Below are 23429 nucleotides of genomic sequence, written 5' to 3'. Positions count from 1 at the left end.
AAAGTTTCACATTTGTTACGTTTTGTCAATAAAGTGTAATTACTGTAAATGTTCAATAAAGTCAGTTTACAGCTATAAAATGTGCCGTGGCTTGTGTTTGTGTTGTAAGGTTATGTTGAATGTTGTGTGCAAAAAAAAAAAGGTTGTAGTTTTTCTTAAAATTGAACAGTTGAAGTATATTTTTAATCAAAAAAGTAACAATTGTGTAAAAGCTGTTAAATATTTTTGTATGCCATAAATTAAAGAAAAATGTATGATTATTGAAATGTAAATAAAACTGTAGTGAAATATGAGACAAATTGAATCATAAGAGAAAATAACTAATAGTCCTTTGCATCAATTTTTTATTTTTATTTTTTTAACAGTGGATCTAAAAAGTGCCAGTAACTTATTAATTAGAATTTATTTTTTACGTGAGATTTGATCTGTGAAAATACAAACTTGATGCAATAATGTGGTCAAATCACTAAGCAGAGCCCTAAACAAAAAAAAAATCAGCCCGAATTGTTTTGGGTCAAAACTAGCTGGTGTTTTGAATAAAAACTGCCATTTTGCAAGAATCTGTCACAGCTTTGATTTGCTCAGACAGTGGTGACTTTTCAATTTGCCAAAGACATAATGAGCCTGCATAAAATCAAAACAGAATAATGCTGGGAGATTTTTTTTGTTACTGACAAGCTGGAGGATTAAACCTACAGATTCTGACATATGCATTAAACAAACTTAAGGGTTTTTCTAAAATTAGATAGTGGATCTTGTGTTTCACCCTAAAAAAGCACCCAGATTCTTTGTTTCGCATAAAAACTAGATCAAACTGAAGAAAACTACTTAAAGTGCCTAAATTAACCAGATAATAAAGTTTCAAAGCCGTTACTAAAGTTTTGGTAATTCTTCTCCAAATCAACCCCTTGAGTCCCAAATGACACCTGCTCATGTTTATCTATTTATAGAAATGGCCAAAACACAGTCACATGGTGTTTCTTCCACACGCCTTTCAAATGGAGCTTGAAAATTTCTAAAACATGCTTCAAATTTTATTTTTTTCACAAATACTTTTTGTTTTATAGCTGTGTAAACAAATAAAATTATATTTAAAATTCCACCTCACGTGTGACTCTGCGGGACTAACGCAACAGCAGGTGTTCATTTTTAGCCCCACCCCCTAATGGTCGGCATCATTGGAAACTGCAGGCTCAGACCTTTCCAACGAGGGGTCAGATGTTCTTATTTGTTCTTATTTTCTATTCAGTTTGGTGATATTACTGGTAAATTTCAATGAAACAGCAGCTAAATCTTAGGTGCAAAGTCTTTTTCTTATGCTGAAGGTCTCCAATAATGTAAATCGGCATATTTTTCCGTCCAGATTCCTTTTTATGAGTAGAAAAAAGCTGTTTTGCACTTTTGGCATTGTGCCAAAATGACATTTCCACCTAGCACACTGCCACTAAAACCTTTGTGGAAAAAAAACATGCTTCAACTTATTCGGTATAAATTTGCTTGAGTTATAGATGTGGATCTATAAAGTCTGAGGGTTCATCCAGAGTTTCAAATGGGGTTTCATGGTGTTATGCAGCGTTTATTTTGGAAAATAATTTGGTGAGGCTTAATATTGAAATTTTTTCTTTGTTCAGTCACCAATAAATCAGACATGGTGACGTTTAAAGTAGAAAAATATTCCTCAATGCCTTTGTGTCATAAAAACAATTGTGTTTCCAATTTATAGTGTGGTAGCTGTATTTTAAATAACATATACAATTTCAGGCAGAATTTGCTCCTAGGATGCTCAGGGGGTTAACTTGTGTACTGTCTGTGTTTTCCAGTCAAGAGCAATATATGCATAAAAAGCTGAAAGATAACTAGCAGTTTGGCAAGCTCTGACCAATAGGACAAATTTCCAGTCCCTAGTTTAAATGCTGGTTAGTGTAGCACAGCTTGTCCATCACATGGTTTGATCTCCCACATCAAATCTTATTTCAGATTTAAAAAGTGCTGAGTTTTAAATGCAGACCCATCAGTGAATGGATTGTGATGGATTTACATTGATTTGAGCTAAACAATGGCAATGCTTTTAAAATTAAACGTAATAGTCTAAAGATGATTTAAAGGGAGCTTCATCGTATTTTAGACAGCTCAGTGTGTAAAGTTTAGGACTTCTTGGTCCAGTGGATTAATCATCCGATTCCCACCAGTTCAATGGTTCAAGTTAAATATGATCTTCTCTTGTCAACATTGGAAGATAAAAAGGCCGATCCTCCAGGAGAACATTTCAGAGTGAGGAAGGTTGAATGGTGTACTCAACCCTTTTGGTCAGAGTTCAATACCAGCAGGAGTTCAATGTCTCATTATTTGGTCAACCACTGCTGTGAAACTAAGATAAGTGCGCCAGGAGACCATGTTAAAGTATGAAGGGTGTTGTGGAGCAGAGGGTTTGTTTGTGACTGTAAGGTGTCAGTGATGCAATGTGTGGTTCAAGCCCCATGTTTCTTAGGTGCTATACACAAGGAGACAATTACTAGTTAAACCGAGAAGGAAATGTAACTTTTTTCCAACAGTAATAGTGAGATCAAAAAGATCCAAAGTGTGACAGAGTGATTGCTATGTGACCCAGCTATAATCTAACGATGAACTGCAGTCTATTGTAAAACAACCTTTTAGTTTGTTTCCCCATTTATTGAACATTAGAAGTCCTGCCTTTAAATCTGCCCAAATACCCACCAATGTGGATTTTTTTGTGTTGGACTTGGAAAAAAAAAAAGTCAGAATGTAATGGAGCTGCAATTTATGAAGGGATGGGGGGGGGGATTTAAAAATAGATTTACAATTACAAATTTAAAAGGAATAAGGATACAAGGAGTTTTTACTTTGTTTTTAAGTTGTTTCTTTACCAAGTAATTGAAAAATTTCCTTTATGAAAACAAACATTATGAAATCTTTGTGATTTACTAATAAAAAGTATTAAGGAATACTGACTGCAAAGGAAAACAAACAAAAGACAAGCTTAAAATGTAAAACTTTTATTTGTGAGAAAGAAATTGACCATAATCCACTGCCGCCCATCTAACTTAAAGGATACAAACATGAACAACAGAAAGGAGAAAAAAAAAAGACAGCTGGTACCAAAGCGGACATGATCATCATCCCCAAGATAAAACCTTCTTTGAGTCGAGCTGAACATGTCAGCGGAGCCTGTACTACTACACTTGGCTAATTTCCAGTTTTGTTTGGTATTTTTTTGTTCTTTTAAAGGATTCAAAATCAGGAGCTGGTAGAATGAGGTAATTTCTTTCCACCTGCTATGGCAAAACAAAACAAAAAAAAAAACACTAAAGGCGGCTGAATATTCCACACAAAAGAAAATGAAAGAACCATAACCAGCTGTCAGGTATAGCAAAAACAAACAAATATTAACGTTAATAAAAATAGTTTCAAACTTTAAATGTGATTGTTAGACTGGAAGGGGGCGGGGGAATATTGCAATAGTAACCCAAAACAACAAAGCAACATTACTAGTTTGTTTCTGTGAAAAGGCAGGACGCACTCCGAGTGTCTGACTTTCAGCCAGCGCTGCTGTTATCGCTGAGGTAGAGATGCGCCCCACCCTGGGACTGAAGTACTCATACGCTCCCCAGTCAGAGATGCTATGGCGTCTTAAAACCATCCAATGGATCCTTCGTGAACAGGTAGGCATAGAAAACCCTCAACGATGACTGGGAACCCCGCAGCAGCACTACAACAGAACCATATAGCTTATCTTTATAATACTTTTAAACACGAGGGTGACGGCTGAGTGGCACAAACTGATTAGTTAATCCTATAAGAAAAAAAGTTCCCTTTGTAATCTCTGTTACATTCAACCGTCAAAACCTGCTGCTTGACAAGTGGCTCCAATTCATTCACAGAAAAGATTTCCTTTTAAAAGCTCTAAATACTGCCGTTTAGATCAACCAGGAAGTGAACTATTTAAAAATACTGCGGCTGTTTTTCTTCCACATGAACCTCCCAAATGTTAAGTCTCACTCAGCTCCAATATCTGATATGTTTCGACATGATGTAACATTCAAAGCTAAATTAACAACCATCACAACGCGGTTCATCCCAATACATGGGGATTATTCCCAAAAAAAGGAACAAAAAGGGACCTTGACATCTGACTAAAGTTTTGCAAACATGTGTTAAAGAAAATAAGAACAACAAAAAAAAAGTAGCTTTCTATTGCCAGGTAGAAAATAGAATCTAGATTTGGTTTTACAGTTATTCTTCCCCTTCAGATAAATTGCTTGTTCTGAGCGGCTCTATGTGAAGAAGCTTTGGCATTGTCTGGTTGCCTGGGTAAGAAGAGGGGAAACTAGGCGGCTCTGTTTTCACATGGACTCGAACTCGTCGATGCGCTGCTTCGTGTTGCCCTGCCGGATTTGCCGCAGCGTTTTGTACTTGTCTCGGCCCTGCTTCATGTTCTCAGCGTGCAGCACGTCGTTCTGCGTCTTCTTGGTCTCGTCTCGGGCGTCCGCCAGCTCGGTGCTTAGAGTCTGGACAGGAGGAGACACGGTGAGGGTGTGACACAAAAGACGGACGAAAAAAAACATGAATAAGACAGATAAGAAGCGGTGGTTTTTCCCCCCCAAGCTAGCACTCCATTTTGACTTGACTTTAGGAACTATAAGAGCTTTATTTTTAAAGATTGAATTTGGTCCATTGATCACAATTATCACAAAAACATCAAAAGTGAAGACAAAAGCAACAGATAGTAATAATATTTATCGGGTCTTTCTATAGTACAACGTATTTTGGGGAAGCAGAACTACAGTTGCAAGAGTACCTTTCTTATTTTAAATATACAATTGCTTATTGTTTTGGTTCAGCTTTAAACTTATTAATAACTTTTCAAATTGGATTAAACTGAAACAAGATGCTTACATACACTGTATAAAGAAAATGGATAATTTTGGTCATCCAACAGACGTAAAATGATTTTAGGTTAAAAAGGGGACTTGATTTTAGCTGCAGTATATGTAAATATCTGGTTTCTAGTGCGACTGAAGGAATAAATCCATATTTTGTGTGATTTGAAGCCACGTTACAGTCTAAGCCAGCACACCTCCTGTTAGAGGCAGGAGGATACAGACGGACGGACAGATAAGCGTGCCTCTCTTACCCTTATCTGCCATTGCTTGGCCCGTGTTTCTTCTTTGTTACAAAACTGCTGTTAGAAAATAATATCCTCTTGTTACTTCTTTTTGTGGGAAATCATGTTTTTAATGAACCTAAGCAGGTTTTTTTTGTTACACTAGAGGTGTAGCTTCATTGAATTTTCTTATAAATGATTTATTACTACTTTCAGCTTTCTACCCAGATCCCTCCTCCTTTTAAAGTCGCCTCCAAACCCTTTCTCCCAGGCTGCTCACCTGCAGCTGCTTCTTCACCCTCTCGTTCTTCTGGAACTCGGTGACACGAGCCTCTTCGCTGCGGAGGTCCAGCTGGCTGACGCCTTCGTTGGACAGCTCCGCGCTTGCTTCTGCGTGGTTCTCGTCCTGCTCGTCGTGCTCATGCTCAGCGTGACCGCCGGGATGAGCGGGCACAGGTGTCACTGCAGTCTTCAGCTCCTCCTTGGTCTTTTCCAGATCCTCCTGAGCAGACAGAGCCTGCAAGTGGAGAAATGAGGATTTATGAAGTTTGAGGCCTACAAGTCCTTTCTAGGTGTTTGTTTCCATGATTTGCAAATTTTAGATAATACCCACTTTGCATATAGACATTTTTTCCCCTATTAATGTCACACATAAGTCAAACTTAATCAAATGTCTGCAGTAAAACACAAACATGTCTGACCAGCAAAGCAGATATCTAAGCTTTAAAGCTTTAGGTTTAACGATCATGGTGGAAGTGCTGCAGACTCTACATGGAGGGGAAGAAGTGACTGCAGTGGATTTCTGCACAATCTTAGGAGGTAATACACATTTTTTTGAAATTGAACCTGGTAAACCTCAAGCTGTGAAGCTGATGGATGGAGAAGCAGGTGGGCGGACAGACAATAAGACGGATAAGGTGATTGGTGGGGGACAGACAAGCACATTAAAGCATACATGGATGAACTACAGAGTACAGCTGTACGCATAAATAAATGTTAGGTACCTACCTCGGTTTTAATGTTTTCGGTATGTTTTAATCAAGAGAAAAACAAATTTGGATCCTTGTTTTGTACTGGATTAAGCAATAAACCAAAAGAAGAACTTCCTTGCAAATGCATGGATAGGCGTTTTTATAAGGATTAAATATGTAAACATATAATAATAAACTCAGTAAAGGGAAATATTCTGAGTTATACATGTGAAAACAACAGATAAAATATTCTTAATACGTTTGACAAACACACATTGTTATTAAGTATTTGACTGAGGTGAATGCAATAAGTGGTACTGAAACGAGGTGTTATTGACTGCAGTACCTTGTGCTGCCACTCGATGGCCTCGTCCTCCTTCTTCCTCTTAGCCTCTTCCAGGAGAGCGATCTTGGCTGTGAATTCTGCCAGCTCTGCAGCCTGGGATAAAGGAGAGGCCACCGTTAGACGCTGTTCAAACAGAAGAGTTTTTAATATGTGCTAAACTCTGGAAACAAACCAGCTGCTCTTGGGTTTTCTGCTGGTCTGCAGCCTGCCTGGCCAGCTCCGCCTTGGCCTCCTCTGCTGCTCGTCTCTCTCTCTCCAGCTTCTCAGCCTCCTCTTTGGCTCTCTGCCTTTCCTGCTCCAACTCCAAAGCCCGGCGGGTCTGCTCTTCAAGCTCTATCAGAGAGTAAAGATGTCTGCTCTAATGTATTCCAGGAAAGTCATCCACACAAGTTTAACCAATGGGACGGTCGGGGAACACCTTAAAAATAACTGTTTTTTTTTAACAGCATAGATAAGCTGATAAACTGATGAAACAGAGAGAATATAGGAACCTCTCTGAGCTTTCATTGTCTGCTCTTCAATCTGCCGCAGCCGCTCCATGAGCTCCTCTTTCTCTCGCTCTATCCTTTCCTTCTCCTTCTCAGCAAGCTCTCGCTTCCTCTTTTCATTCTCCAGCTGGTCTCTGAGAACATCCACAAGTAGAGGTTTTAGTTCTTGAACAATTTAAGAAAGATGCAACATTTTGGATCTATTGACAGCTGCAGTCCTAACAGGCACCATTTTTCATCAGGCGCGCGCTCACCTTTCCATCTGCTTGTGGTGCTTTTCTTCTCGCGCTTGAGCCTTCATCTGCTGCACTTCGATTGTGTCTGGCTTTCTTCTCCTCATGTACAACTCGTGGTTACCCATACACAACGCTAAAATACGCTTGTTGATGCGCAGACGGGGGGCGTAAAACACAAAGTCCTGGAATACAACAGGGAAACATTTAACATTTGAAATATGCTGCAAGTGACTTATCGGTTAATTTTTCAATGTACTCACAGGTGCTTTTTTGTCAATAGGCTTGATGACAAATTTCTTGTCATTAAAGGAGATGTTTCTGATCTCACTCCAAGGAAAGCCAATCTTTGGTGTCAATCTGACAGGAGGGGGAACAATATCACAGTTAGAGATCAATCATCAGTTTGCATATGAATGATTACACCAATATAAGCAGAACTTAGTGGTTGAGGGGCTTATAAAGAAGGAATTATCTTAAAAAATTGTTCATGTGACGCCATCTTTGTTTACTTCTTGATTCTTCAACAATGAAGCAAGTTTAAAGCAGGAATATTTGATAGTAAACACCGAAGCATAGCAGATAGAATTTAAAAGGAAATCCTGCAGATTAAATCCATTCATTCTTTCTAATAAATGGAAAACAAATCCGACCGGAGAGAAAACAATAAAACTATAGTTTTCCTTCCTCCATATTTAGCGGCGGAGTTGTGTAACAGCAGACGTCGTTGCGATGACATGTATTGACAAACTTCTACCAACCGTTATAATTAGGAAACATTAAGCTGCGAGCTTCCAGTTATTGCAGTGTTTTGTTCTTTCCCAATCCCTCCAAACAGCAGCTCTAACGCTTAAATATTTAATCAAATCATTTCCAGTGGATTTGTAACAGATGTTTGAATGTAGATGAATGTATGGTCGTTTATCAGGATGCACTGATCATTGGAAAATAGGGATATTCATTTGGTTTAAGTAGATCATTTCAGACAGTCTTCCCTGTCCCAATATGATACCTATTTGTCCCCAAACTTGTCCAGGTTTAAACATTTAGTTGACATCTTACTTGTCCTCGTGTTCATAGATGTTTAGACCGAGTGCGTCCACACCAAGCCATAGCTGCGTGCCTTTCTTGTTTTTGATCTCAAAAAAGTTGACGCCATACATCTCCAAGTCTTGGGCAATTTTTAAGTACTCCATCATTGAATCTTCTCTGTAAAAAACAAGAGAGAAAGTTTTTATTATGAAATGTTTTCCCTTAAATCTGACTGTTTTATGAAATTAATAAAAAGAAAAGTAGAGGAACGTTAAATCAAACTGAGACTAATTGTGGTATTCTAACATTACATGGGAAATCAGATCAAACAAGGATCTAGACGTCTATGAAAGCAAACAAAGTTGAATCGCTACCTGAGCATTCCTCTGTGTTCCTCATGCCAGGTCTGTATCCTGTCCTCCCATTGCTCCTTTGTCAGCTTGTGCTGCTCCAGAACCCTGAGGAAACACACAGACGCTGACGTTTACCTGAAGGAATGTCAAATGGCTTTAAATTGCTTCCTTAGGAGGAAATCATACAGTACTCCAACTGGGAAAGGAAAACATTTGATCTTCCTTTAACCAGAAAAAAAAGAGTCCAGCTCTCAGAGCTGAAAATAAAGTGGCTGAAGAATCCTGTAAAAACAGAAGTCGAACTTCTGTGCATCATTATTAGGGTTTTGATTCAACAGACTGAAAGAAAATATTCCAATCTTCATTCTAAACCACCTCCCCATAAATCTTGCAGCGTTCTCTCCACAGCATGACCCTGCTCCTACCATGCTTTACTATACAGTTGCAATCAAGGCAGAGGTGTAGAGTTAGTTCCACTGAACTAGAGAGATAAATATTGGTCTCATTTGAAAGGAGGAACCTTCTTCTACATATTTGCTGTGTCACCATTATGGCTAGTGGCAAACCAAACAGATTTATCTTTACAAACCTTCAATAAAAGGCAGATCTGTGCAGATTTTATCACGTCTGCCGTGATCTTTGGTCTACATGATGGAGTATAAATAATTGAACGTTATTAATTTCACACTGGAGAAATTCATTTTCAGAGCACAGGCGCACTGCTCTATCAGGCCATCACTTCTCCCATTCCTCCTCCCCGGTGGTTTTAAACACTTACGTTCTCTGAATTCAGAGAGAAGATTGATGTAATGTTATGTCATGTCATTTGGGGTTAGTTTGTAGCCTTTCCATACCTCTGAGGCAGCAGTCTGTCATGGGTAAGGTATCCAGGCTTATGAACATCTTTGCTGTAGTCTCCATACTTGGCCTGGACAGCATACGAAGCCAGTAAGACGGCCGTCTCTGGAGGACAATAGTTTTCGTCGTTCAAAATGGCCTCTTTGACCTAAAAGATCAAACGGAAACAATCGCACAAAGAGCAGCTGGATTACAGATTCCCTGTCTTCAGCCATATATTGACACATTTAAAGGCACATGATCGACAAGTGGCCACAGAATTAGCATTTCACCTGTAAGAAGAAAAGTCTCTGTGTGATCTCCTGGATCAGTTCCTCAGACACATCCTCTGGGAAAAACTTGGCTCTGAACTTGAACTGCAGAGGGTTTTCTTTCTTCACATCTTGCTGCGTCACCTGGCGAAAAAAAATGACAAAAGAAATTAGGGTCATCTGATTTGAATTCGAACAGGTCACTTCATACCTGCATCTATCTTAAATAATTCTAGTTAAAGGAGCAAAACAAATAAAAATCAGATTATACCTGAAAATAAAAGTGAAATAGATTTGTCGCTTTAAGAAATCCAGCATTCAATACAGCGGTTTTACAATGTGGCCCGTGATGAGGCTGCATGACATTCTGATATCTAGTGACACCTGCTAGCGTGGTTGAACTCACAGCATATGTGGACAGCTGCCTCTCTCTCACACACACAAATAGTTTCCATCTTAGTTAATTAGAGTTGCCTCTGTTATGAAGCAGGGGAGTTTGCAGTAATTCAACACAAACATGTTTCTTAACATTTCTGTTACTAAAGGAAGTTTTTTTTTTTTTTTCATTCCTGTCTTACTTCTGGCAAACAAGTGGTGCAGGAAAATTCAAACCTCTTTACTAAAATAAAAACCTATCTAATGTAAGAGGTAAACAGTGAAGAATAACAGCAGATGAAAAGTTAGGGAGTTCAATCTAACTAGTGAACTTAATTATGGATTTTGGAAAAATAGTTTGTGTAGTCAAAAGGAACATATGAAAAAACATTTTCTGTGCATTTAAAAACTAACCTTTTTGTTCAGTTTTAGCCATGTGACGTAACCTTTACTGTCCACATACTGTAGACCGAAGAACCAAACCTCCCGCAAACCCACTGTTTTCACCACCTGGAATAGAAGGAAAAAAAAAAAAGTTTGAAATTCATAAAGCCTTTACTTAATTCAAAAAAACATGAGTACAGACTTGTGTTCTCTCCAAGTATGTTCTTGACAAGAACACAGGAAAGTATGAACTCTGAGAAAGCGGGAGCATGCAGAATAAATCTGGATCAAATGGAACAGAAGCGTAATGGTGACGTCACCACACGCACGGATCGTCTGGAGGTGCATACTTCCTGTTATTAATAGACTTTTTTCCATTTAGTGAAGGAATAATGATTACCAGTCAGATAAACCTAAATTCAAATGAACTTCACACACTGCTAAGCCGAGAGAGGGCTGTAGCAGACGGGCTAATGTTAGCCCTTGCTAGCTGCCGTTAGCCACCGTTCTCTCAACATTGAAACTTTTTTTGGTGAATTACGCACTAAATCAGTAAATGGGCCATATAGCAAAGCTTAAAAATATAGTTTTCTCAACTCAAATGATCTTAAAATGTACTTTTATAGAACAACGGCAACAGAAATGTGAACTTTTAACATAATACTCTGAGCTCTGTGAGTGTTCCACTGGAAGTTGCTGCCGCGGTGCATGCTGGGACAGCTGTCAACCTCGAGAACGGATAGGTCTGCTCTGATGCATGCTGGGTAAAGAGGGAGGGGTCAGAACAACACCCAGACTCCGTTCTTGTGAATTGGAACAGTGCTAGGGCTGAGGCTGATGACGTTACACGAGCACGTCTTAGACAAACTTAGAGTGCATATTATACACATATTGAGGAACGACCTGAATAAATGTAATTTAATTAAATTCACCATATGCTGGGGTTTCCCGAAATGGACCAATCACTACGTGCAGACACAATATCCTTCACAGGTTTACATTAGTTGGACTCACCTGGTCAAACAGCTGTTTTCCTGTGGTGCTAGGCTGGATGGCAAACTCCAGCTCTGCATCCATGGTGGTCACACGGACATTGATCTGGTTCAAACAACAAAATAGGAAGATTGTTTGTTTATAACAATAACTGCAAAAAAAAAACAAAACAAAAATAAAATAGTCAGGAGTTTCCTATTTGATTCTGAAGTGTATTTTTCTTAAGTGTTTGACTCCCCTGTTTAGATCTTTTTCCACCTAAGAATGACACAAAAACGCATCTTGCAGGTTTTTTCATGAAGGAAAAATGGAAATACTAACAGCTGTTTTTGCCATCAAAGATATTCCTCTAACCTTCCACCTCACATCTCTATTCTGATTTTCAAAAATAAGCAAAAAAAAAGTGCAAAGAGCAGTTAATCCAGATTTACTTGAAATTAACCTATTGAAAAATCTCCACATTAACACATTAAAATGAGGTTAAGTGTTTAGATCCTCAAAGTATGCATAAAAACATTTGTGTTTAAGGTTCAGATATACTGATACTTGCATCTCTAACCAGTTAACAATGTCAAAGTGCAGCAGAATCATTTTTATCCAACTTTTAAAACACCAGCATTGTAAGGAAGAACACTGATTGAAGGCTGCACAGCCTGAGGTCTGACGACCTCTACTGGGGGGAGCATACGATAAAAAAATAAAAAAATCAGTCACTGACTGACGCTTGCTAAGCTGCAATGGCAGAAGGACTAGCAGCAGCTGATGAGGGCGGGTGACCTCAGAGGCATCTCACATCCTTCCTCCCACACCTACGTGCACGCACTACAGTGTGTAGCCCAGAGCTGGTTGAGAGCACGAGACGCAGAGAGGCGCTTAGTAGGGCGGAAGCTGAGAGGCAGGCAGTGCAAACTCAAAGTGCAAGAAAAAGAAAAAAATTACAATCTAGGCGGCAAAATGCAACAGGAAGCAAGAGAGAAGTTCTGGAGTTCTGCTTCCTTTGCATGAGAAGAAGCTGAGGCAGTAACATTTGCTTTGCCTCCATAGAAATGATACAGAAAACCTCAGCAATGCTAATCTGACAATTCTCTGCTCTCATTTTAATCCATGATATCAGTTTTCTGTTCAATTAAAACCCCAACAAACTTCCAAACTCACTTAACCAAAATCATTTTAACAGTCCTTCACATTTCAAACAATATTTTATCGCATAAGATTTGGTAAAAGGTTTAAAATCTACGTGTAACATTTGAGTACTAGCAGCTACTACTTCAATGAATTACGCAACTTATTCATTGATGTTTATCATATCATTCATCAAGATAGTGATAAACATCTTGTCATGATTAGATTTTGATTTTTACATTTAAATTGTTAAATTGGGATATTTAAAAGCTACTAAAAAAAGCAAACGGAGCATTCACAAATTCCAAGAAAATTATTAAATGCGGTCCTGTGTGCAGTTTAGTAATAAGAATCCCACTTATTTATGCAACAGCTGTCCTGAAAACCTTTTATAAATGGGTCCACCTTTCCAGAGCAGTATTTGTAAATGTGGAGTCCGATCACAACCATCGAGTCACCCAAGAAAGTAAAGAAGTAAACGTCATTGTCACTTTTTACCTCATCAGGGCAGTGCCACAAAATATTGTGACCCTTAATCACAAGTCAAGCAATTATAAACAAAAGGCGATCATTAATTCATGAATTTCAGACAGTCCTCTTATAATCTTCCCCTCTATATTTTAAAACAACAACTGACTAAGTCAAACGTCATGAAGAACAACGTTCTGTTCTACCTCTGCAGGTCAAGAACTGCAAAGTGAGCAAAAACTTCCTGTGATTCACAACAGATACTGTTCAGTCTACTGTCCTCTGTGCCTGGGAGGGTGGTAGTAACAGAATGCATGTCTGATCTTAGCTTTCTGCCTCAACTGAGCCTTTTCTTGCGTTTTCCCCCCCCTGCCTTCTTAGCAATACACTGTCAGAGCTCCTCTCTTCATGCTCTGTGTTGGTGGTAAAGTACTGTGTGTCTGCTGAAATGCAGTAAACTAACACGGCCAAGAGGAGGCCCCATGTATGGAGCAGACAGCCTGTTAATCCGTTTCTCTTGCAGACAGAGACGGGGGGAGGAGATGAGGGACAGCAACAACATGCTGAGGGACTGACAGCTAATCACACAGGGCAACAACTGACACGTCTTGGAGCGCTGACTTTTGTAAGCCTGTGTGTTATATCGACTTAGAGGGTCATATCAAAAATGAAAACAGTTTTGACTATTAATGATTGTTTTCAAATGTTTAAAAGTAGCAGTAAACCCTGACTTCTGCCTAAATCCCTTTAAAATAAAAATCAATTAATATTTATTGTTTTAATAATGACAATATAATAAATCCAGAAGCTTTTTTAAATTTGATATTTAAAATAAAAAAGTTATAAAACTGTATTGCTGCAAAATGTCATAACTGATCTAAAACATCCCTTTAAAAGGGAGCTACTTTAAATCGTATATACACCTCTCCATATGTAACTAGATACTTTCTCGATAGGGATAACTGTGTTTTTAATACATTATTTCGCAGACAGTAGATTGATATCAAAGACAATACTTTTAAAATGCTTTTATTCATTTAAAACAAAAAGCTATCACTGAGCTGAAACTTTAAAGTGTCCTGATTAACACTATTAGAAGAAATGTTGAAGATGACTCCATTTCATATTGAACAAACCACCAAATAAAATCCTAAAAACAAAATACGTTTTTTTTTAGGCATGATCCATCTACTGATCAGGCCCAGTTAACTATCTCTATTTATTACAAACACACAGCAGAGGAATACAACACACTGCTACACTGATTAGGAGCGGCAGACAACAGGTAAAACATGCAAAATGCATTAACCCACTTCACCCTGATAGTAAATCCACAGCCATTGAAACAACTTTTACCCAGCTTTGACCCATCTTATTTACTCATTTTGCCTTTAAAATGTTCCCTCCACATCCTCTTCCAAATGTATATTCTTTTTGAACTTCTCCACTGAAATGTGTGCAGCACCACCTCAGGGTGCAGTGAACATAGCTATGAGATTCCTCGCTCTCCATTTCAGATGCAAAGGTAAGTTCTCACTCTGATTTGACCATTGTTAAACGTGCAGCTGTTTAGACACTGTAAGCTGTTTAGAGAAGCTTTGCTGAGAGGTCTTAAAGCAAACACACACTAACTGCAGTCAGTTCAGAGCTGCTAATCTGAGCTGCCAGGCTCAGAGCAACTGTCTGTACCTCTGATTAACCTCACAGCACAGCGAGGGAATCCTCCCACCGACCAGAAAGGGGATGACCACCACTGCGTCACATAAAGACCCTTATTTTAAAGTAGGGTAGTTATTTTACAGGTTGGAGGTTCCTTAGGTTGTAAAGCTCATCTTTCTGACCCCCCCTGCCCTTCAGTTGCCTGGTGATCAGTCTACAAGCTGCTCTTTTACTTCCACAGAGCCAGGATGTTGACTTAAACTGGGCCCCCGAAAGTACACAGGCAGCCCCCTCCCCAGCAAACAGGAAAACAGCCTTCAGCTAGCTAGCAGCAAATGGCTTCTCTGTTTTCTAGTCCACAGTTTCAAAGGGGCGGTGTTAAAATATTTTCAAGACAAAAACTTTAGTTTAATGTTATTACCAATACTTAAAACTGACAGAGGTTAGGAATGCACCTGCCATTCAGCCATAGATGGGATTAAATTCATTTTAATCATCTCAGTTTATCAATCATCAATGACAAATTTGTTTTTTTGTTTGTCTGTATTTTATACTTTATAAACAAATCAACAACAGTCTGACTCTGTTTTATTTCATTTCTGTTCCGGGACAAGGTTTGATGTATAAACGGGGAAGATTCAGGAAGTTCTTGTTTTCACTCGGATTCAAACTATTTTTACCATCAAAGAACCCCAGATTAAACATTTAATCTGTCCAAATCACAATTGGTTGCCCAGAATTAGACACATAATGGAAGACAAGCTAGGAAAAACCTGACTGTTGAGTCTTTATCAGAAAAAAATAGATATTAGAAAAGCAGAGAGCACAGGCCTCCGCCAAGCAGCCAAGTTTGCCTCATATTGTGACTTATAGCTAAAACTCACACATGATCTGGACCCTTACCCAATTTTAATTAATTGTTCCTTGGCATGAGGCACACCATTGCTAAAAAAAATCCTTAAAATCCTTTCATAAGTTTATAAATTAGATACAGTGTGTGTCTGCAGCCTCTGGTGTTTGTTCTGCTCTCCCTGGCTTCATTCACTGCTTTCTTTTTTAATCAGCAGATTGAGACTTAACGAGGCATGGCCCTTCTTTCCTGTGTTTTTGACTTCTGTATAATACTTCTAGACTTTTTTTAGTCAGAAACTGAAGCTGTCAATAGTCACTGCTGTGACTCTGGTTTCAGGGGGAAACTAATTGTTCAGCCAAATAATGTTAAAGAATCCTTTAAAAACAATCCTTCATCATGATTATGATGGGGACGTGTTTGTCTGGAAAGCAGCATCTTTCTACTTACTGGTGATTATGACAGTGGCAAGTTATCGACTGAAGAATGAAAAGAGGAAGTGAAGGAGGAAATCAGTGCTTGTCTGTTCCTCTTTAAATCTTCCTAAAGCCCAAGCCACCTCCCACAATGCAAGAACATGGATGCGCCTCACTTGTAGCTTACTCCAACTTCAACCAGTTGTAATCTTATGTGCACAGAACGAATGTGGAATTGAGACTTTTTTAGAATCAAATAAATAAAGAGTAACACGTTTCAAATATTTAGGTTTATCGGGAAGGTGTGATAAACCAAAGTGCAAAAAGGAGTCTTGAGAACAAGGACACCAAAGTTTAACGGGGATAAAGACGCTCAACTGTGGGAAGCAGAGACCCAAGACAAGACTGCATCAAATTGGTTTTGTTTTGGCGCGGTTCACATCCCAGGACTCAGGCATTCTCCTTTTACCCTTTTCAACAACAATGACTGCTGTGTTGCTGCGGCAAGGCCAGTGGGATTGGCACTCTGAAAGACACTATGGCTGTTGTCTACATGGAAAAGGAAGCATGACCATGAATCCCCCCACTTCTAAAATTCTTAATATGTACTTTTAAGTAAACAGCTTTTAAGCACAACAACAAGAGACCAGAGTCTCTTCAGTCAAGTTACATATAAAGGAATGAAACTTTAGCAGAAAACACACACTTTTGCTCAATCTTACCGGTTTAGGCATGTTTGCTTCCCCTCCTCCTTACACCCAACAGCTGAGAGGATAAATCCGTCAGCAGACGGAAGTCAAACCTAAAATGAAAAAAAAAATACATTTATTTTTAAAACACGAGTCGATGGGGAATGTGCATTTGTGTTTTGAAACAAGCATTACATTTGATTTTCAACGCAAATTCCCGATTCTGCACTGAGAATGTACCGGTTTTTATTGAGCATACTGCATGGAAGAGGAGTCTAATTTTAGTCTTAATTTTGCAAAATTATATGAAAATAGTTAAACCCACCAAACACTCACTTAAAACACCAACATTTAGCCACTAGGGGTGCTAGACTTGTAACACCCAGGGGGTTTCCCCTTGAAACAATGGTCAGGTTTCATATTTTGTTCTGTTGCCCAGACAACAGCTTTGATCTTAGTTAGCTCTTGTGTTTAAGGGAAGCTCGGACTGCCATTAAGCGTCACTCTAAGCAAAATTACTCATTTGGTGACGGATCTGATACTCTTTTAAGTTACATAGGAAGGTTTTAAAGAAGGGTAGTGTACACAAGTGCTTATTGGCCAGAAAAAATCCTTTATTATATCTTAACATAAGTCATTAGTTGGGTCTACAGTTAATCGTTGTCGCAATTGCACGAAACCTGAAGTTTTTTTATTTACTAGTCCCGTTCACATTGAAAAACTTATTTTCATGGAAGTAAGTTAGGAGTTTCTCACTACAAAATGCCCCCTTTTCCTTAAATTTCAAAATATGTATTCTACCATTTTTTAAAGCAGCCAAACAAAACTCTCTTAAAAGGTTATTTTCTTGAAAAGCAGAGACATTTTTCTTAAATTCACTACACTTAAACGAGCTAAAGGCTTTAAATCGGTAGCAAATTCAAACAGTTGAAGCTTTTATCTTAAGTGTTTCTAGATGGACGTGATTCCTGGTGGATGCTCTGTCTCTACAGGCTTTAGCATAGATGAAATATCATAAGGCTTATAGGTGTGTTAACACCCTGCCTAAATAAGAAGGTTGCATCATTTTCACATGATACCAGTTTTGATGTCTGTATAAGTCCACTTATTCTTTGCTGCTTCTGCAATTCCTCAAATTATTAAAACTCATTTAACTAAGTGTCTAGGGAGTAATGGCCTATAGGTTAGAGCAGTGCGCTTGTGCTCTGATAAGGTTACAAATTTTCCTATAGCATTTGAACCTAATGCACTAAAAAAAAATTTAAATAGTAAGTTAGACTATGCAGATTATGCCTAAGGCTTAAAAAAAAAAAAAAACAACAACAGTGTAATGAAGTAGTCAAAAACACAAAAGTATTTAGTATAATAGTATTTAGATAAAAGTAAAGAAAGGAACTACAAGAATTTATTCTTAAGATTCATGTTTTGTCTTAGTCAGCTGTAAGCTGTTTTATATTTTCTATCATATACACTCATAACTTTTAAATTAGTATTCAATGTTTTGTGAAGATGTAAGCTCAGACCTCTACGTGGTTTAATGTAAAGTAGGGGGATTTCTGATCTCTCCTCCTCAGCAGATGGCAGCTTACACTGAGCCTGGTTCTGCTGCATGTTTCTTACGGTTAGAAGGGAGTTTTTCCTCTCCACTGTCGCTACAAGCATGCTGAGAGCATTCCAGTCAATGAGTCGATGCAATCAACTGGTTTTCCTTAGATACAAAACTTTGAATCAATTTGACTGTATGATCTGGTGAACTGTAAAGTGCATTGAGATGACGTGTGTTGTGAATTGGCGCTATAGAAATAAACTAAATTGAGTTTCTATTTCTATATTTTAAGTTTTTGCATTAAATTAGATAAGGCATTCTAGCACATAAACATGATTGAATCCAAATTATTGTAGCTATTATATTGTAGCTCTGTCTGTAAGTTAAAGGTTGGTGCATCCTGGCAGAGGCGGAGCTAGATGAGGGGCCAGGGGTGGCCTTAGCCAATCATTGGCCACCCCTACCATTGTTTTATTCCTAATAATCAAGTGGAATTTTCAAAAATTTCACATTTTTCATATATTTATAATTACTTGATAACAAAAACACTGTGGTTAATTATGCACATCAATATGCTAACATTAAAGATGGTAAGTACATACTTCATGCTCTTTTTCAGAACTAGATTTTGTGTTTTATGTGCTAAAGAGAAAATTATGTGTCTCTGCATTCATCTAGGAGTCTTTAGTGAAATCATAGATACATTACTATTTTATTGAAAACATATTAAATAATCAATTTATGTAGATATTAGTACTTGTAAATATCAATTTTATCTAAGGATGATTATTGATAAAAGTAGGTAAGTAATGACAATGGAAAAGATGTTTGGTCCAGAACTCAAACCTGAATTTTACCTTTCATCTAAATCAGAATCAGAATCAGAATCAGAATCGGGTTTATTGCCATTGTTAGTGAAGAGGTTCACAACTAGGAAATTTTTGTGGTACAGTCGTGCAACATGAAACATATATGAAATAGTAAATAAAATTATAAAAATCTCTAAAAACACTAGGGTATAAGGCATGCAAAAAATATACTAAAGCATGGATGTTCAAATATGTGCATCTATTTGTTAGCAAAGGCTGTAGGAAAGTATAGTTTGTCTTTGTTTAGAAAATATGGATGTTTTGCTTGTTAATTTTCCTTTTGGAACAGGGTAGATTGACCCAGAGGTTCTGGTGCCTATCCATTTTTGGCCACCTCTCAGTGTACACTGGCCACCCTTATAAAAATGTTCTGGCTACGCCTCTGCATGTTGGAGGGTTGACCTTCTAATTGATCATCTAAATGCTCACTGTATTTTTAAATAGCCAACTATATCTTTTTAGGCTTTATTAAAGCAATATGATAGCATCTTTATTTACGAGTGTAAACTATAAAATAAGCCCTTAAAACAATTATGAGGGTTCCATTAAAAAAATATTTTAATTCATAATTTAGATGATCTAAACACCGATTTGTGAGAAGACTAATATGCCTCGAGGAAACCACCTAGTTTACCTATTTACCCGCGGATTTGGCTTCCGTTCAAACTGAAATTTAACCACAACTTCAAGCAACAGCAAGACAACTGTTGCTCCGCCCGACAGACATTAGCATAACACCACGAATATAATTAATGTTGATTAAAAAAACTGAAATATAGCATTCTTTGAGTCGATAAAGAGCTGACTGTACAAACACACGGTCCAAAAAGTCACTAGAACCGAGCCTTTGGTGTCTGACATTTTCATGCTAGTGGGTGTAGCCCCACATAACGGGACGAGCCTAGCCGAGGCTGTGAAGTTCCGCCACATTTGCCAACAAAAATGCAGAAACTCGTTAAAAACGGCAACGAAATACAACTAAACTCCACTTTTCCAAGCATTTCTGTGTAGTTCAAGGAAGAGATATTAGGTTTAAAATATTTAAACGTGTGAGACGCAAACCACACAAGCACGAGGACATCCGTTAGTAGTCCATCAAAGTTGAAGAGAAGCTCATCTTTTTTTTTTTTTTTTTTGAAGGGAGAGGAAAACTCACCGGGGATCTACGTGTCTCCTCGAAATTCAAAGCCGAGTGGAAAGCGATGAATCACGACGAATAAGTTTGGTTTCCGTTATTTTTCTCGTCTCCTACAATTAAATATCCAAGGACATGAGAGCAGCGTTTAAGTCTAAACAATTATAAGGCGATTTGGTGTGTCTGCGTCAAGCGGACTCAGTGAGAGATGGTTTCCGGTTTTGGCTTTAAAAAATAAAAGCCTCATCCGGACCTGTCACAATAAACTGAGAAAATACTTTTTTGTTTAAAATAAAATATTTATACATAAAATCGACGTATCTATTTAGAATTTAAACTGTCTATAATAAAATAATAAAAAAATGCTTTTAACTTTTATTGTATTTTAAATTGGAAGTTGTGACATTTACGTTATAGTTTGTTTTATTTATTTTTTAGGTATAATTCTTAACATTTCCGACAACGTCTTCTTTTTTAGAAACTTGACACTTGTTAAGGGACGTGTTATATGGCTGTCAGTAGGCGACATCTGACTAATAGTGATGCATGCATTAGAGTGCAGTATAGTCCATTTAACCAGTGCAAAACTGAAAAATTACTGCATTTATATTATTTTTTTTTGCATGAATCGTTGGGTAAATTGTGTTGAGTTTACACTCTTAAACCGAGTTTAGAATTTAATTAAATGCTAAGTTTGTCGAAATCCCATTATCTCATCTGATATATATATAATCATATATATATATATATATATATATATATATATATATATATATATATATATATATATATATAAATTACAAAAAAATAGTATAGAACCTATTGCATTTTTATATTAAATCCCTTTTCCCGTCCAAAAGTTGCATAAATCAGCCCATCCCTCCTTACTACTTTTTCTCTCCTTTTTATTTTATTTTTTTTTTTTTGCGGCTTTTATTTATTTTTTTTTTTTTAGAGACACTTGGGTAAATCTTGTATTTTTTTTTTCCTTAAAGAAAATGCCAGAGAGAAAAAAGCTGATGGCTCAGAATGCCTGTCAGGATAAATATGGAAACTCTAACCACTGAAATCTACATGAGTTAAAGGTTTCCGCCTTAATAGCTCTCTACTGACACCTGCTGGTTGTGAGGTGTATATAACAGCAAACTCAAGCTGCAAATTATTTGCAATGTTCCAGCACCATTTTCACAATTATAACCCTGCATAACATATTTAAAAAATCTGCACATTTTTAATTACTTAAATTATATGGCAAAAACTAAAAGCACACACTAGGAAATACATTTAATCAATAAAGTAGAGGCAGCTGGATCCAACTATTTGGCTAATTGAGGAGGAGGAGGAGTTGTGGACTACTAAAACAAACAGGTAAGTTGAAGAAAACCTTTTGATCATCATAAATGTTGTTCTTTAAAATCAAAACGTTAGATTTTTTTTATTCATAATGTAGCAAAGTGATTTCATGTTTGGTTGCACAAACTGTTGGAGAGGGTCAATAAGTTATTAATATAGAAGATAAATCAATGACTTTCTGTTTGCCTAAATGTTCATCTTTATTCATTCCAATATTCAGGGTAAATTTAAAGTAAACATATTTTAACAATCTGGTCCAAAGAAATAAAAAAATAAAAACAAAGATAATGCTTGATTAGATACAGACTACAACGTTTCAAGCATTTATTTCTGGTAATTTGTGATAACTATGGCTTCCAGCTAATGAAAATCCTAAATTCTCGTTTTATATAAATCACTGCATCAATGCAGAAGGCTGGAGCTTTAATAAAGCCCTCTGAACGTTTGGCTCTTGTGTCTCATCACTTCTCAACAGCACTACATAGACACTTGTGGTTTAGATCATGAGAGCCAGCTTGAAAACACTTCCAATGTTGTTTCCCTTTTCAGGGTTTGCTTAAGAAATGCAACAGTTGCAGCTGATGTCCTCGATATGTCTGAGCATATGTCCTTCCAAACCAATTACCATGCAACATGTGTCACCAAGCAGCCTATGTGAAGATGGTCTGTGCGCCATTACTGATGGTGGATCAGCTGGAAAAATAAATAACTATACAGACCTTTCATATGTTTCAGCATGAACAAAAGATATTTTATTTTAAAGTTCACAGATTAAATATTATGAATTATTTGCTATTAATGTAAATATACCTTGTAAAGGCGGATGGCATCAGATCTGACTGGTTGTCTGAAACCCTTTTCAGACAGATAAAGCTTTGCTTTAAATGGGTTATGCCTTTCTAATCCGTCAGGGATCCAGATGTTCCCGTTGCTTTTACACTTTTTCCTTCCACTCAACTTTTAATCACTATCTTTCCTTTATTGTCCTTATAATGCTAAAAGCAAAGTATACATATCACTGCAGATGTTCACACAATTTGTTCCCCTCAACGATGAGAAAAGTTGGCAGAGAGTAGGTGGAAAAGAAACTCAGGTTTCACCTGCATGGCGTTGGCTCCAGAGAGCCCGTGTCTCTGATTAAACAAGCACTTAACATTTTAAATAGACTAGAACTCCATTTTTTGATGGATGACCTATTTGGCTACACTGTCGAACCAGGTATTGAACTTTTTACTAATCATTGATGTTCTTTTTTTATTGGTTTTAAGTCATATTTATTAAATTTAGTAAAAAATAATAACTTCTATATCTCAAGATATATATATATTTTTTGAGTGACTGATTTAATACAGTTTATTAACTATGCAGGAAACATCAACTGGACAGTATCCATGTCTTCTTTTGCGTTTTTTTCTTATTTTGACATACTTTGTGCGTATTCTCTTTGAACGAACAGATCAAGAAGTTTCCTCGCTGACACAAGCACTCCGAATCCCTCAAGACAAACAGTTGTCACGGTGCCAAACTGAAACCAAAAGTGAGTTTGTTTCCCTTTTCTGGAAAACACGCACATTTGAAATCTGCTGATGCCTCCATTTCCGCATCCTCTGGACTCCCCCCATCGTCCTCCTCCTTTGGCCACATCTAAAATACTTGGCTGTTAGAAGTGTCACATTGTGTTTGCACACAGAGCTCGCCCTCCTTGGTCTGTATTTAGACTGGCATATCACCACGTCACAAGATCTGGGTCCATATGACTGCGAGCCTGCTGCTGTATTGTCAAAGCAATGAAAGGGGCCTCTGTGGGGATAATTGAATAGAGAATTGAACAAATTTGGGCTGATTTTTCTTACCAGAATTCATCAGGTTCATGCGATAAAGCCCCCCCACCCATCACCCATCATTAAAAGTAAAAA

The 23429-nt window shown here is 37.6% G+C and overlaps 1 protein-coding gene across 1 annotated transcript; it reads right to left on the bottom strand.

Annotated features, from left to right (window-relative positions):
- Positions 1 to 4232: 4232 nt before the first annotated feature.
- LOC107105020 (radixin-like) lies at positions 4233 to 20367 on the bottom strand. Its single transcript, XM_015405135.1, has 15 exons — positions 20182 to 20367; positions 16644 to 16723; positions 11428 to 11511; positions 10444 to 10539; positions 9676 to 9798; positions 9400 to 9551; positions 8567 to 8650; positions 8223 to 8369; positions 7424 to 7520; positions 7182 to 7345; positions 6931 to 7061; positions 6612 to 6772; positions 6440 to 6532; positions 5403 to 5639; positions 4233 to 4526 (listed from the first exon to the last, which is right to left on the bottom strand). The coding sequence occupies exons 2-15, from the start codon at positions 16653 to 16655 to the stop codon at positions 4362 to 4364; spliced, it is 1746 nt and encodes a 581-aa protein (XP_015260621.1). The 5' UTR covers positions 16656 to 16723; positions 20182 to 20367; the 3' UTR covers positions 4233 to 4361.
- Positions 20368 to 23429: the final 3062 nt, after the last annotated feature.

Source organism: Cyprinodon variegatus, unplaced genomic scaffold, assembly GCF_000732505.1.
Source record: "Cyprinodon variegatus isolate N-32 unplaced genomic scaffold, C_variegatus-1.0 Scaffold2007, whole genome shotgun sequence".
NCBI classification, from domain to species: Eukaryota; Metazoa; Chordata; class Actinopteri; order Cyprinodontiformes; family Cyprinodontidae; genus Cyprinodon; species Cyprinodon variegatus.
This window is presented reverse-complemented; position numbering and strand designations above follow the sequence as displayed.

What these genes read in the sequence shown, in the direction of transcription:
- LOC107105020 (XM_015405135.1), bottom strand. An exon ending in AGAAAACCCAAGAGCAGCTG is followed by an intron (nt 6,533 to 6,611) that starts GTTTGTTTCCAG and finishes CCTTTATCCCAG; the next exon opens with GCTGCAGAGCTGGCAGAATT. An exon ending in CCATCGAGTGGCAGCACAAG is followed by an intron (nt 5,640 to 6,439) that starts GTACTGCAGTCA and finishes CTCCACTTGCAG; the next exon opens with GCTCTGTCTGCTCAGGAGGA.